The 16,311-nt window shown below is 40.5% G+C and overlaps 1 protein-coding gene across 1 annotated transcript; it reads left to right on the top strand.

The window, feature by feature from the left end:
* Positions 1-867: 867 nt before the first annotated feature.
* Positions 868-16,210, top strand: LOC146483208 (ankyrin and armadillo repeat-containing protein-like). Its single transcript, XM_085106345.1, has 9 exons — positions 868-3,706; positions 5,777-5,932; positions 6,745-7,026; positions 9,095-9,339; positions 10,666-10,815; positions 11,875-12,334; positions 12,730-12,970; positions 13,895-13,947; positions 14,778-16,210. The coding sequence occupies exons 1-9, from the start codon at positions 1,216-1,218 to the stop codon at positions 15,035-15,037; spliced, it is 4,338 nt and encodes a 1,445-aa protein (XP_084962471.1). The 5' UTR covers positions 868-1,215; the 3' UTR covers positions 15,038-16,210.
* Positions 16,211-16,311: the final 101 nt, after the last annotated feature.

Consider the following 16,311-nt stretch of genomic DNA (forward strand, 5'->3'; position numbering starts at 1 on the left):
ATCACCGCAAAAGCAAGTAGAACGGAGATAATGATAATCAAATTGTAAAGTAAATACCTTAAGCTTTCCATTTTTCAATGCGTACGTCTTGTACTATCTCAGTAGATTTTCTCTTTAATTTCGTTTGTGACGAAGTTCTATTTCAACTGTTTCGTCATTTGCACACGTAGGCTCGCGCAAATGACATGCAATTAATGCGCGCGCTAACGATGCAAGAGTCACCAACCTTGTTCCTCTGATTTAAGAGGAAAAAGCCCTAGAATTAGGTTGTAGTGTTAAGTTTTCCTTCATTTGCTGTTAGAACTTTTAGGAATGGGAGAATTATTTAAAAATTAATTTCCTTTCAAAATATGTGGTGGTTTGGTTCCCATGGTTTTAAACATGCACGACATTTTTTAGTGGACAGCGGTTAATGATTCACCCCGCGCTAAAATTGCAATGCAAACCCAGGCAAAAATTTTCTGATTGGAGTATAGTGGAAAGAGAGAGTTGACATCACCTTTTTTTGGAAAACAAAAAGTCATTTCTTATAAACCCCGATTTCTCTCGCTGGTTGCATTCAAAATTGTTCTTCACAGCAAGTTAATATCTCGATTAATGCCTAGCGCATACATTTTGTATGTAACAAGTGAAAATGAATAAAGAAATTAATCTTATAGAAAACATGGGTAACCAACGAAAGACTAAAATTCTGCGAAAAATTTTTTTGGTGCGCATTTTTCAATAGTTGGTTCGCAAAGATGCATGGGATCGGAAGACCCGGGAAACTTGGTCTCGTTCCCAGTCCTCCTTGACCTTCCAATCTTTATGAGTTGCCACGGGAAATGTAAATGAAGGAAACATACAATAATGTTTATGCAAAGTTTTTTTTTACTCCAAGCTTTCAACGGACAGGTGAATGTACAAAATGAGTTGATAATGATGGATCTTCCCAATTAGGTGTTGTTTGTGTTCGTTGTTAAGGGACTTTGAAGTCGTTTATATCCAAGCATGGAGGATTCTAATCAAGTGTAATCAATGACATCTCGACTTTGCGTTATTCTTTTCTTCGGTAAATTGGATTACGCGGTAGTTTTCCGGTGTCCTAGAAAGGACGAGTACTCAAGGACAATTTCTGCTCTTAAAAACGAGTTTGCAATGACTCGATTGTGAGGCAAAACTGCTATAATTACATATAAGTGTTTATAACCTTTACGTTCCGGTTCGAGTTCCAAAATGACCTCTGGTAGTTCGAGTGTAACGTCTGGCCGGCGTGATCGAAGAACTTCGAGTTCGTCGGATATAATGGCGTCCATGACTGCTTCTAGAGCTGCTGCAACGTATTTCGACAAAATCGAGCGCTACGAGTTACAAGAAACTCTCGCTTATACGTCCAGCGACTGGTTGCTCTCCACCGAAGATACTCGAATTTCCGTGGAGCCGCCACGAGGCCTAATTGCTGGGATTCAAATACCCAGCAATTTCAACAATTGCTTGCTGTTGATTCCCGAAGAGGAAGGAATCGATCCATTGGAATTACGAGAAATGCATCAGATAGTTCGCGAATTAGTCATCGGGATCTTTATTTTGAATCAAACGCCTTCGATCACGTTGGAAGCCAATTATGATTGCAGCACTTCTTGTCAAATTCCACCAGCGTATCACGACACGAGAATCGGTCAGATACTTTCGAATGTCGACTACATGATCAAGAGTTTGTGGCACGGGGCTTACTTTCCAAAGGATAAGAGAACTAAATTCGCTGAACGCTGGAGACAGGCTGTGAATCTAAACACTACCACAGGAGAACCAGAAACTCGAAGGAGTTTACAACTCGTGTGGACAGAAGCAGGGATTTTAGACTTGTCCAAAGATCCTGAACTAGCAGAAGCCTATGATGCGATACCAGATGACAACAAGGATGATCCGGTTGCTGTTGAAGAAAAGAGACACTTTATGAAGCATGTTGACGAGCTGGCACTGAAACTGACTTTGTTTCAAAACACTGTCAATCAACACCAAAATATGTTTTTGATTGATGCCAATTATCACATTTCTAGTATTGTAAAATCAGACAAAATTGATCTTCAAAGTTATGAAAAGCTGCAGCGAAGGTTGGGTTGTCATCAAGAATTCATCAGGAAGACCCTGCTGTTGAAGCCTGATCTGAAACGACAGTTATGCCTCCTCAAGTTCATCAGTTTCATGGTTCCATTCCTGATTGCAGCCAAGAAACGCTGTAAAGTCCCAGATGTTAACAAGCTTCTTCCCGCGTTCACTTTTGAAGAGTGCAAAACTGAACGTGAGTTTCCACCACTGATTTTACGGCCCGATTTCAAATGCAAGAACTTTGATCATTCAGAGAAGTACTTTCACCTGCATGGAGGTATTTCAGTTGAGCGGGAAACTACACTGGCCCAGAAAATTGCCCCTGCGATTGTTGCTGAGCGCGAAAACCTGGAATACCTTGCCACTGATGCATGCAACAAAATCATGAGTTCTGATACTGTAATGCTGGAAAGTTACCCCATGGCACCAGTTGAAATTGACGGTAGAAGTTATTTTGTCCTAAACATTCATCTGGAGACTTACTATCCAGTATCACCAAAACACCCATTGTGGATACATGCGCATTATGATGAAATTGTGAAATTGAAACCAAAGAGACTTCCAGTCCATGAGCTTCAAATCCATGAACAGTTCAAGAAGAGGTATGGTTACCAAAGGACGGTTAAACTCAAGCAGATTCCAGCAGGCCTACAAGCTAGTGCGCAAAGAGGTCTGGTTTCGATCTTTCACACCATGACACGAAGGTTACCTCCTTCGCGTTTGACATCACAAGATTCGTCTGGTCTGTCTCTCATTCACCATGCTGCTATGTTTAATAGGCCACAGATTATCACCATGCTAGTTGTGATGGGTTTTGATGTTAATGTGCGACGCTACAACAACATTTCCTCCCAGGGAGTCAGTCCATTGCACCTTGCAGCCAGATGTGGTGCACTGGACAGTCTTGTTTGCTTAGTGGCGTATAAAGCTGATGTCATGATGTTTGATAGTCAAGGCTGGGTGTCAGCTCATTATGCTGCCTATTTCAATCACGTAGATTGCCTCCTGCATTTGATTCACCATGAACCCAAACTGCTAGAGCTCCGATCTAAGGATGAGTTAGAGTCGACACCAATTCTTCTAGCAGCTTCTAGCGGTGCTTTAGATGCAGTCAAGTGCCTGATTGAGCAGGGTGTGCAGTACACATCGACAGACAAGGAAGGGAATGGGGCAGTTCATCTTGCCGCTCTTCATTTCCACACCAACACATTGGAATATTTTATCAGTTGGGATAATAATGATGTTCCAGTGTGGGACCTGCTTGTCGGCATGCTGAAGTCAGATGACATCAAGAGGAAGCACAGCGCCGTCAGATGTCTTGAGGTTCTGTCACTGGCCGCCGAAAACAACTGGAAATCCATACTGTATGCTGGAGGTGTTCCTGCCCTCGTGGATCTACTGAGGCTGGACAATGTTGAGCTTCAGTCTCTTGCTGCTTCTGTTTTGTGTAACATTGGCAGCCATACTGAGGTCAGAGCGGAAGTGTCCAAAGCTGATGCTATTCCTGTCGTCGTCAGCTTGCTGGGTTCGCCTGTTCCTATGATCCACTCTCGCGCTGCTGTCATACTTGGTGACTTGGCCTGTTTAGATGTGAACCAGGGAAAGATTGCAGACGAAGGTAGAGTATGGAAAAAGTACAGTTTACAATACAGTTTGGCCATACATGTACTAAGCTCTTAGGGGATGTTCCATAATGCCAGTATGGCTAGTTAGCCAGCATGTATTTGTTGTGGTTCAAAATTTATTTTGGTTTAAAAATTTTCAAACCAGTTTGAATTTTGTTTCCCTTTGTCTCAGATTATGGTAATGAATACTTCACAAAGGAAAATAAAAATTAAACTGGTTTGAAAAATTTTAAACCAAAAAAAAAGTTTAAACCACAACATAATTATTGAGAATGATGTATTAATCAGTAAATGACACAGGCATACTTGAGAAAAAAATCTGAGTGCTCCTATCAGGAGTCGAACCCAAGACCTTCCAATTACTAGTTCGGATGCTCTACCCTTGAGCTACAGGAGACTCGTGGGAGCTAAGGCCATTAAACTAGGTTCATGGGACAAACATTCTGCGTACTGCTACATGTAGGATTGGAATGTCAATTTTTGACATATGCGCAAATGGAAATAATGTGATGGAATATGTTAAGCCTGGAGAATAAATGAGAATGATGTATTTCATCATTAAATGATACAGGGCAGGCATACTCATTATTCACCAGGCTTAACATTTCCATCACATTATTTCCATAAATTATTCTTTAGGAGGAAGGTTGGAAACATGTTCCAGTACTGTATTTTGGGATTTCGATTTTTTTGAGGTGGGATGGGGTGGGGAAGGGCTAAGATAAAACTGAATTTTTCTGTCCTTTTTACCATGAGTATATGCCCGACAGTACTCTTTTTCAAAGGGCTCAGTGTTTAAACATGGGGAAACTGTTTTTAGAAGGTGGTGGGTATTGTTTTGGCCCAATTATCATGTACGGTTAAAATGGGTTTTATATTATGGCTCCATTTACAATCCTGTCTGACTCTTACTGCACGGAGGGTGGCAGGAGTGCAGCTGCAGTAAATATAATGGTATGAAAAAAATATATATATAATTTTTCCTAACCTTTTTCCAGTTTACTGTGAAGTAATAAAATTAGGGACTATGGCAGGAAGTTGAAAATTCAGACCACAGTCTTTCTAGGTTTGACTCCTGATAGGAGCACTCGGATTTACTTTCTCCAAGTATGCCTCACTGAATAATAAATCATTCTCAGTCTTTCTACCAGTTTTGTTACATGTACTTTGTTCTTACAACTCCAGCTACAGTCGAACCTGTATATAACGGCCACCCTCGGGACTTGAGGAACTGGCCGCTTAATACAGGATCACTAAAAATACTCACTGGGGGTTGTCTAATGTCAATTTTAATGGTGTATCATACAAAAAACATTTCATGCAAGGAAACAATAGGACAATCAACACTCTTTCAAGAGATCAATACTTTAAACAAAGTTCAGTGCCAACAGTTGTAACTTAATGGTATGATATACCTAACATTGTGTAAAAGTACTGTGCAATAAATTGTCCTCTACTGCTTGTACAGTGTACACAGTACTTTATTTCTAACTCACTTACTTACAAGACTTGCAGTTCACAACAAAACATCTCATTCCGTCATTTCATAGTTGTTGCGATCGAAGTAGAATTATAGACGGTAATGTTGCTAATTAAAAGTAACACAATATATAATAAAATTCAAGTCAAAATAGGAACAGGGTAAGAATTACAGCGACTTAAACAAGTGGGACACGTGCGTTTGGCACCTCGCAATTTGAAACTTTTGTTTGTAGAGCAAGTCGTTAACTGTCGGCACTGCCAGCGACAATTCCTTTTATCCATGGTACTGTGCATATGGCTTAGTTTCCATTCAAGGGTGGCCGCTTAATACACTGTCAGGTAAAAATAACAAAGAAAGACAAACATGGGACTGCTGCAGGGTGGCCGCGGCCGCTCAATAGAGGTGGCCGCCTAATACAGGTAACAAATACAGCGTTTGTATGCGCGAAAAATCGGGACTTTAAAAACTGGCCGCTTAATAGAGGGTGGCCGCTTAATACAGGGCCGTCATATACAGGTTCGACTGTATCTGTACTGCTCGTTAACCATAAAAATAGTTCTTGTTTTATTTATAATTTCAGGTGGAATCAAGCCCCTTGTGAGCTTGTTGGACTCGGAACTCGAACATGTGTTGGTGAACTGCGTCAATGCACTCAGGATGTTGTGTGATGGTAACCATGACAACCAGACAGCTGTAGCCAACAGTAGTGCCATTGACACCCTAACTGAACTTCTCAGTAAGTGTTGCAAATGTAGACTCCTACGCGGAGGCTGTTTGGGCTTGTCATGCATAATCCTCCCCCAGGAATGCGTGACAAACCCAAAGAGTGTCTGCGCAGGAGGCCATGGCTAATGATGTTTTATATAACTATGTAAAAAATTGAAGTTGTAATTTAAATAATCAAAAAGAGAAAAAGTTGTAGTTAGGTCTTAAATATTTTTGTGAAAGGTTGAGTGAAAAGGCATTTTCAGATTTTTTTATTAATAAGTGTTTTCAAATTTATATTTACCTTTCTGCCTTGTGTCATTTAAAATAGTTTTTACAGGACCCAATGCTAACAGTTCCACTGCCCTAAAGGGTATGAATATTTGTTTATCACATTGTTATGGTTTGTTTATAGAACGTTTGAGTCCTTTCAAGTTCATTTTCAAGGTCCTTTTTTATAGTCATTGTAGCTTTGTTTTGCTATAATTATATATAAAATTAAATATTTAATTTTTTTGTATTGTGTTGATTTTTTTTTTTGGATATTAATTTGAAGAAAATGTTTTTTTTATAGATGTGGGTACATGTATAGAAGTAAATAGGGTAGTAAGTTCCTGGGGCTTGCCAGAAATAACAGATAAGATAGTGATATAAGATATAGCTGCCGTTTCTTGGTCTTTTATAACCAAATTCTCAATGATTTTCATTGAAATAAATGCGCAACATGTACACGCACGTATAACATTAATCGGTTTGCAAAGTCTTGTTTTAAGCAAACCACTAAGTAAACATTAAAAATGTTTAACATTATTTTGTACCGCTGATTGTAACTGATATTTTTAGGTGCTAAATCAAAGAATCTTCAAGCCAACACAGCAGCTTGCCTCAGCTCTCTGGCCAAAGATCATCATGAGAACCAAGACCTGATTGTTGCCAAAGGGGCTGTTAAGCCACTTGTTGCATTAGCAAAGAGTACCAAGACCCTATGCCAAGTGAAGGCTGCAAGTGCCTTGGAATCACTTGCGACAAACAACCCAGAGGCGCAAAAAGAGATTGACACAGCTGATGCCCAGAGGCCTCTGATTAGACTGTTGAAAATGTGGGCAATTGAGGTCAAGGAACAAGGTAGGTGAAAGTCAGAAGGATAAAATTTATGTTTTCTCCTCCTTCATAAAAAAGGAGCAAAGAAGAAAATGGAAGTTGAGGAAAAAAAAAAGAAAAAGTGGTGCGGGGATGAAGAGAAGAGAAAGAAAAGGGGAGCTTCCTTTCTTTCTCTGCCCTTCCCCGAATCCCCAAACTCCCAATTGAAGGAGTGCGCTGAATAAGGTCCTAAGTGACTTTTGGTGTAAGGTCAAATTCTCCTTTTGTTTTACAAGTGGAAACAAGATAATTTGGAAGGAGATTCTAGGACTTTATCAGAAGTCACTTAAGTCCTATTCCCAAGCACCTCCTCAATTGTTTCACTCTCTCCAGTCCCTCATTTGTCTCCACTCCACCACTGTGCTTCTCATTATTTGCCTCCACATGGGTGCGAAAGACGCTTCTGTGGAGCAGCGACAAATGAAATTATTGTGCATGTAATTTAGACTAAGTGAGTAAGAATCAATGTGTTAAAGGCCCACCTTCACCCAAGAGTCGTTGCGGTCGTTTGTTTTTGTTTTGAAATGCTGTATTGTCCAAACGCGTGATCTTATTGGCTGTATGAACTCAAGCGGTTCATGCAGGTTTCCTCTACGATTCGTACAGGAGGGAAAGAATATTCGTGATCGCTTTTTGCTTTCTCACTCGACTCCGGCTCAAATAAATGGGGGGGGGGGGGGGGGGTTTCATACATGAAAACTGTTCCTGGGCGCGCAATACGTCTTGGGTGAATGTGGGCCTTTAAGCATCTTCTTCTTGGTGTAACATAACCTGTGGGGTTGCCTACGGGTTATTCGCAGGTCTCACTTCAGACTTGCATAACACTCACAATTCATCATTCATAGACAAGTACATGTATATCTCTACATATCATTGTCATATAAATGCTTTGACAAGCGGCTTTCCTGGGAGAAGTGTTTTTGTGTTGTCAAATTTGCATTTGAGTATGACATGTACATTTGAGATGCACACATCTGTATCAGAAATGCCCAATTATGAGCTTGTACTGTGTAAGAGAATTCTTTTGTTGACACTCATTTGCTAAGTAGCCTTCTTCTTGATCCCTGCCATCTACTCTGAAACTTAACTGAATGAGAACCCTGCAGTACTCATGGGAGCTTCTGCATACAAATTCTAGGCTAATTTGGGATAATTTTGAGCACTTGTAAATCTCATGATTGCTTGAAAAGTCCAGTAAAAAAAATCCTGGAAAATAGTGCTTTTGAGAAAGAGTGTGAAGCCTGATTTTTATTTATTTATTTATTTATTTATTTATTTATTTATTTATTCATTCATTATTTTTTTAAAAACACACAACAAGTTTAAGTTTGTAAAACATGTTTTGACATTCCTATGTCATCTTCAGTTACAATAGTTTGTTGTCGTTTGAATTTTCAATAGTTGTAGCATGCGTTTTACTGGTGGTATCTTAACAATTTAGATCCGGTAAGTATACAGTAAAACAAATGGGGACCCTAAATAAACTTCAATTCAATTCAATTCAATTTTTTTTCACACTTATTACAACAAAATACAATATATTTTATAGGAAGAAAAAAAATTAAACGTGCAGAGCAATTTATTTAGTGATTTTACATTCTACGGAAGAAGTGCGTAGTGGCCAAAGGAGCAAGGCTTTCGTGCTGGCCACTACCTCAGTGCAGTTCAATAAAATAGGGGGAAATAGAATTTATAATACTGGTTGAAGAGCTCTGCTAGTTAAATTAAGCTTGGGAGAGGAAAATACAACAGTAAGGAAAAAAGTGTTTACAGCAAATATGTGTTTACAGCAAACAAATGAATGAATGAATAAATAAACAAACAAATAATCAAAACACACAAACACAAACCATAATTAAAAAGAGAGAAATCCAGGTGCCTCAGACAGTTGTTGGTTGAATGTTGGATTCTCCCATTTGATATATAACGCCTCCTTTATCTTAATTTGAAAGTTGGAGGTAGCAGAATCAAAATCAGTGAAATACTCCACAGAACAGGAGTCCCGACAGGGCTTTGATGATAGCAAATGTTATTTATTATTGTTTATTTTCAGGAGCCAGTGCCCTGTGGGCGCTAGCGGGTGTCACTCGACATCAACAGCAGCGGATTGCGAGTATGATCGGCATAAACATCCTTGTTGACATGCTTATGCTAAAGTCGGAGACCTTACAGTACATTGCTGGAATGGCCATTATTGCTTTGACGACAGAGAACATTGAAAATCAAAACAAGATTGTGGCTGGAGGAGGAGTACAGCCTCTGGTGAGACTGCTGAGGTCACCAAAAACATCTGAAAAGGTTTGGCAAGAGGAACTGTTCTTAAGGACAGTGCCTACGTTTGTTACTGCATCTTGAGATACTCGGGTTTCCTGTGGGTGGTGCCTACTAATACAGGGATATTTTTGTGTTGTTTAAAACTATGCGGAGAAAGAGAACTTAGCAAGTGCTCTTGGTATCCAAAAGAAAATTGTGGGTAACCATGCATTTTTCAGAGATAATAAAGCTTCAATTTGGGAAAAAACGCCATACATTGCTTTGTATTCTATGGCTTTTTGGACTAATTGTTGCTTAATTATCTCTAAAAAAAACTGCGTGGTTACACCAATTTTGTTTTTGGATTCCAATAGCTCTTGCTAAGATCTGCTTTTCCCGCATAGTCATAAACTACGCAAAAATACTTCGGTATTAGTAGGCACCGTCCTTAATAAAGGATTTTGTTTGTTGAATTCTGAAGCTAAACCCTTTGCGTTCTGTTGTACCAGTGAGTCTAATTTGGCAGGTTTTGCACGACACAATTTTCCACTTGGGGAAAAAGCCGTACATTTTAGCAACGACGACGGCGAGTGCGGCAAAAACGTGATTATTAAAATGAATTTTGTGTTTCAAACGTCGTCGCGATTATTCCAACTCGCTACAAAAGGCAAATGTAATGTGTAGGTGAAATTTTCTGACCGCACCCAAGTTTAGAAAGAGAAAGAAAAATTCGTCTTCCTGTGTTTACGTCCTCCATAAAACGTCCTATCAGGAATTAGGAAATTTCACGTGCTAGTCGTGCAGTGACGCAACGAAATCTACCAAAAAGTGTAATGCACGTGTAGAGTTGTTGTTTTGGTTAAGCCTGTTGTTTTTTTTTTTTACGTTTTCGTCACCACCACCGTCGTTGCTAAAGCTCCCTATTATTTAGTGTGCACAAAATCCAGATTATATACTCAAAGTGTACAAGGTGGGAGCGTTTATAAACTTCATTTTTTAAAGTTTTTAACTTCATAGCTGAAAACGGTACCAGGGATCTTGGACTGTTTTTAGGTTTTCAAGTAATATATTAAACACGAGAAAGCGTGTTTCATCAGATATCCAAACACTGAGAAGTAGGTTGAAAAAACGAGGCGCAGCCGAGTTTTCTTAAACGACTTCGACGTGTTTGGATATCTAATGAAACACACTTTCGAGTGTTTGATATGGGTTCTCAAATGATCGATAATTCTTGGAGAAATTCAAGGCTAAAGTTGGCAAATTTTTATGGTAATTAGCAACTCATATCCAAACCGCGGTCACAGTAGTGATTTTCTTTGTTTTCTCTTAATGAGTTTGAGAATGTAGTAACGTTCATATCCTTCTCCTTAGGTTCTTTTGATGGTTATCCGTGTTCTTGGTATTCTGTGTGTTGGTGTCGCGCACCAGTCCAACAAATCCACCCAACTAGAGATCACAAACGCTGAAGCGCTTTTCACGCTTGTACAGCTCCTTCGCACGTCTAGAATGTCAATCATTCAGGTGGGTTGGCTTAAAGGCTGGTTCACACGAGCAACGCAAACGCAAACACAAACGCAAGCGCAAGCGCAAGTAAACATACGTGTGAACTACCACAACGCAAACGCAAACGCAAGCGCCAACGTAAAGGCTGGTTCACACGAGCAACGCAAACGCAAATGCAAGCGCAAGCGCAAGCAAACATACGTGTGAACTACCACAACGCAAACGCAAACGCAAGCGCCAACGCAAGGAATAGAAAAATTTTCATTTCCTTGCGCTTGCATTTGCATTTCACACGTGTGAACCGGGGCAACGCAAACGCAAACGCAAACGAACGATGAACAACACTCGTTCCATGCCTCTGCGGTTTAAGTTCAAACCAAGATGGCGTCCTCATGCGAAAAAACCTAGCAGAGAGTGTCAGAAAATATCCTGTGCTTTAAGAAAAAAGTTGCAGCGGATTCAAAGAAAGAAACAAGAAGCAACTGGCATGGAGTGATGTAGTAAGAGAAGTGGGGCTAGAAAACGGTATGCCTTTGCATTTGGCGCCTTCGCCTTAACAGACGACGACCGAGAACGAGAAAGAAAAACAATCCAGAGGGTCCTTTTTCTTCGCATATAACGAACTCATAATATGACCAGCTCCCAGCTGGCTTGATAACTCAGTTGGTAGAGCACTGCACCGGCATCGCTGAGGTCATGGGTTCGAATCCCATGCAAGCCCGAATTTCAGACTTTGCGTAAATACATGTAATTGCCAAGGTCTTTCTTTTATTTAATCTTTCTTTCGCAGGTCAAATATACGTTTCATATATTCATTTTCATTAAAAAAAAATTCAATTCGTCGTTTCTATATAATAGGTAAGTACAGTAATTGTTAACAAAACTGGACCGTAATTTTTAGCGTTTTCATTGATACAAATATAGTTCTTACAGTGTTATTCAAAGTATCACTAAAAGGACTTGACACCCATCCAGGCCATCAGTTTATTATTAGTATGCTTGTTCGGACATCAAGCGAACACCGAGCAATACAGTATACAAGTTCACCGTGGCGAACATTCTATTTTAAATTTGTAGGTTGAAGTCGCCATAACTTTGGGAAAGATTGTCCTCAACAATCCGCAAACCCAGAAGCTTCTAGCAGAGCAAACCAAGTTTCGCGTGGTTGAACTACTCCATCACCTTGCAAGCAAAGAAGAAACTGTCCGTCACAAGGCCGGGATGGCTCTAGCGACGTTCGCCTACAACAACACCGCACAGCAGTACGCCATAAAAAACGCGGGCGGCATTTCACTGAGTTCATTCGAAGAGTTTCTGGGGTCTGAGAACGAGTTGTACCAGGCTCACGCGGCTTTTCAGATCATTGTCTTGGCGCGTGTGATTGACAGCGATCAGGTGAAACTGACGGCACATGGCGTGGAATTACTGGTGTGCCTGCTCAGTTCTGAACAGCACAGTACGCAGATTCTCGCGGCTAGTTTGACAGCGAGCCTTGGTCACACGCGTGCTGGTGTCCCTGCGGCGCTTATTACTGCAGGTATGCGATGAAAGCGTGTAAACTGTAAACAAACGCCTTTCAAACCCTGTTGCTTTGTGTATAGCAGTAGTTGTCAAGCAACCAACCAGGGGAGTGTTTTTATGATACCAATGCGACTTTTATTCCGGTACATGACCGATGTAAGGGCGATTTGAAATCGCCCATGTCACCTAGGTGCGATTTTGTGGCAACGAGAGTACAAAACACACATCAAAGTTCCCTCTCGCCACAGAAATCGCGTCTAAAGTCACATGAAAAATCGCCCGTGTTAACGGCCCTTGGAAATTGTCTTTCATCCCCGATGCAGTAGAACAGCATCCTTCTAAAGCTTTTTCCATGTTTTGTCCTCAGGAATAACAAGTTAACTCGTGATCTTTTTTACCGTTGTTGCGTAGGCTCTGTCGAGGCACTGCTCTCCAATCTGTCTTCACCCAACGAAGAAGTTCGAAGCAGCGCCGCCGTTGCCCTGGGTTACTTGTCATTTGATAGAACCGCTGCCCGCTTGATGCTGCAGACGTGTAGAAACACCCCTGGGCTGCTGGAATCTCTTGTCAATAACCTTGGCAACGGTAAAATATCCATGGAATTTATGGATGAGTGGAGACAGACAAAAATGGTTGGATTGCCCTCAGCCAGGTAAATCCATTACACCAATGTAAATTGCTTTGAACATTCAACTGCATATGGCAAACCTTAACTTGCTGTCCGCAATCTGCCGTAAGATATACTTGATCATGAATCAATCAATCAATCAATCAATCAATCAATCAATCAATCAGTCAATCAACCAATCAGTCAATAAATCAATCAATCAATCAATCAATCAAATCGATTATTCAAAATGAACTCTTGGCAGTCTATGTGACCGAATTACGTGCGCTAAATTTATAAAAAGTGCAAAAATATAATAACTAACATACTATGAAATCATGTACATTATATGTTATGAGAAAATCTGTTTACATGTTGTAACTTCAACTATGACTAATGATAAAAGAATTCTTAAAACTATCAATCTTTCAGACTGGGGGGTGGAACGCTCTCTTACCTACACGGACATATTATTCCTGTCATGCGCGCCGATGCTTTCAACATTCACTCCTCTACAGTAGTCAGTAAACTATGACTGAGATTACTAGGCGTTGAATACTCTCTGGTTTATTTATATTAAAAGAAGTGAGCGTCTTCAAAGCTCCTTGGGAGTTCTCAAAATGAACAGTCAGTCCCCGCGCCGTAAATAGAATCTTTTATGAGCTCGTGTTGTTTACGAACACGCGAACAGCCTTCTTTGCCTTGAAACGGCAAACATTAAAAAAGGGAGCGGAAAAACCGTCATTTCACGATACTTTTTTGCTAAATCTCTATTCCCACGAGTACTACAGTTAATTCCTCAAAATTCATCGAACCTAGTTTAGTTTTGCAGTTTTTAGGGATAAAAAAACCTCCCAAGTAATTCGTCCCCGCCCCCCACCCCCCCTCCCCCCTCGCCGAAAAGAAACCCAAGGAATAAATACCTTAGTGTTTAACTTTAACATAAGTTAATACTTCTTTGATCAACAGTCTTGAGATTCACGGTGGACCTCCCGTACCTCAAAGACTTCCACCTGAAGAACGTAAGTGTTTACATTTTATTTTAAGAAAGGCGTGAAAATCCCTATGAAAGCTTTTGTAGCCGCGCTTTGTTGTACTATCTACCCTGTGGCGTCGAGAAACTACTGCGTCTGTATTAGGAGAGTTTTGGAAATGCCGGAAGCTGGTGAGGCCAACAAAAACTCGTTTTGAAGGCAGCGTTTTTATCTCGAGGGATTTTGTGACAGGTGACATTTTTGGCGTTCTCTTGGACCTTCGGAAATGTCAACGGTTTTGATTCTTAATGGCGGCTGATCTAACTTAAGTTGAGGCTTGCGGGTTTGGCAGGGGTGGGTATAATTTAAGGCGATGTCACGCAACTGATAAGTCACCATGATTGACATATATCGTCACCGTGACGTCACCCCTGGTAAGGTCGTGAAGTGACCCCTCTCCTTCAGTGGTGACGTCATTAGTATTGACGCCTCCCTCGTGTGACGTTACCTTAAATGACGTCACACATGGTGCAGCTTATTTTATTTGTCCAGCAGACTTTTTCAGCTTTTTAGCTTCCAACAATTTGAATATAACTTTTGATGCTTCATTTCTTGGTTGAGATATTATTAATTAAAAGCCAATCGCTTGCTTGTTTTATTCAACAGCGTTAACTTCATCTATGGATGTGTAGTTCGGTGGAAATAATTTCTGAGATCTGTAAGAAATTCCTCCATAGCTCTTTCACGTGTTTAACGACACAAGCACCCAAGTTTATATCGCAGTTGACTGCACCTACACCCACGCCTCAACACGTCTATAAACACAGTTTATAAACTGCAAAGCATTTTATCCTTAAACTCATAGCGTTTTCTTTCAGGGAAACGCCGACCTCGCACAACTCAGAGCGTGGCCTCGTTCCGACCCTTCCGCCGCCAAGACGCGAAGAGGGTGGCCTCGGCACCAGTTGTAGTAAACAGCTATCGTAACCAAGTGAAGGCGGGGATAATTCGAGCGATGTTACCACGCTCGGATTCCTCTCAAATGAGAAGCGCGTTTGGGGCCGCGGAGACATGGAAATCTAAATTGCTGACGTCACGGCCTACGTTAGAGAAGAGACTGTCCAGTAAGAATTCGTGACCGCATCCGGGACAGTGCTGAAGATTAAGGTGCACTAACCTAAACCGTTCATGTAAATGCGTCGAGTATGTGCCCCGCCGAGCTTCAATCTTGTTCTTTATTTCATCCATCCAAGATTGAAACTTTGTTATAAGGACACGTGGAGTTATACCCTGCTGTATTTCGTGAACTCTTTTGAGAAAGATGATATTGGGTTCTGACGTTCTTCATATCTCTAAACCGGCAAACACTTCTATACGGCACCTTATCCAAATTGTGTTTATGTAAGTGTCGTTCCCTTTGAAGTTTTTCTTTGAATTACAGAGTAATTAACGCAGGATTCGAACGGGTCAGGGAAGACCTGGAAAGTAATGAAATTTTGTAATTTCGTTTTCCAGGCCTGGAAAGTCATCGATTTTAATTGTGGGTCATGTAAAGTCATTGAAAATGATATTTATGGAGAAAAACCACCAAGAAAGCATTCTATTGGGGAATGAAAATGAAGATGAAAAATTAAAACAAAACAAAACAAAACAAAAACAAAAAGGAACCAAGGAACAGATTTTCACTCAGTAGAAAAAACACTGCGCATTTTGACACTGTACACACCCTGTAACGCCGATGTTTATTGCGCAGCCAGAATAGCTCGACACTTGATGCTAGTTGTAAGCCATGTTTTCAGTCAATGTTGGATTCCTAGCGTAATGTGAAAATTATCGGAACCAGACCCAATGGCAATGATGGCTTTGGTCAGCGGAAGAATAAAAAAAAAACGGAGCTCTGGGAACGAGAATGAGAACGAGGGCGACTTTTACAAGAACGCTTCCTCTAGATTATCACGTGACACCTATCTTGTTCCAGTGCCTTCCTCGCTATGTACACGGGTTGGTAACTGGGAGGTGCGGGGGGACTGGCACGAGGACCAGATTAAAATGTAAAAGTTGTGGTCGAGATGTAACGAAAAATTTCTTTAAATATAGTTTAGACGGGTTAAGCAAATCAATAAGAAAATTTATACACAGTTGTCACTTATTTAACAACAAATTATACAGCAATGCCTAATTCTCGCACATTAAAAAATGTAAGTGTAGAAATGTAAATAAAATGTAGTAGTGAATTTGCGAGACGGTAATGCAAATCACGAACAAATTGATAATACGCACAACGTAATAAAAACTATTGATATGCCCAGGAGTGAAATCCTCTTTTTGAAATAAGGCATAAAATGCAGGAAGTACGAAACAAAACGTTAATGCAACCAGCTTTCCATTACGGCAACTGTATTTTTTTATCGT

This window comes from Pavona decussata, unplaced genomic scaffold (genome assembly GCF_977016875.1).
Source record: "Pavona decussata unplaced genomic scaffold, jaPavDecu1.1 SCAFFOLD_40, whole genome shotgun sequence".
NCBI lineage: Eukaryota > Metazoa > Cnidaria > Anthozoa > Scleractinia > Agariciidae > Pavona > Pavona decussata.

Excerpts from the sequence above, each read along its gene's own strand:
- LOC146483208 (XM_085106345.1), top strand. The coding sequence starts at position 1,216 with ATGACCTCTGGTAGTTCGAGTGTAACGTCTGGCCGGCGTGATCGAAGA. Across the intron at positions 5,933-6,744 it reads CACCCTAACTGAACTTCTCA|GTGCTAAATCAAAGAATCTT; the intron begins GTAAGTGTTGCA and ends TGATATTTTTAG. Across the intron at positions 12,335-12,729 it reads TGCGGCGCTTATTACTGCAG|GCTCTGTCGAGGCACTGCTC; the intron begins GTATGCGATGAA and ends GTTGTTGCGTAG.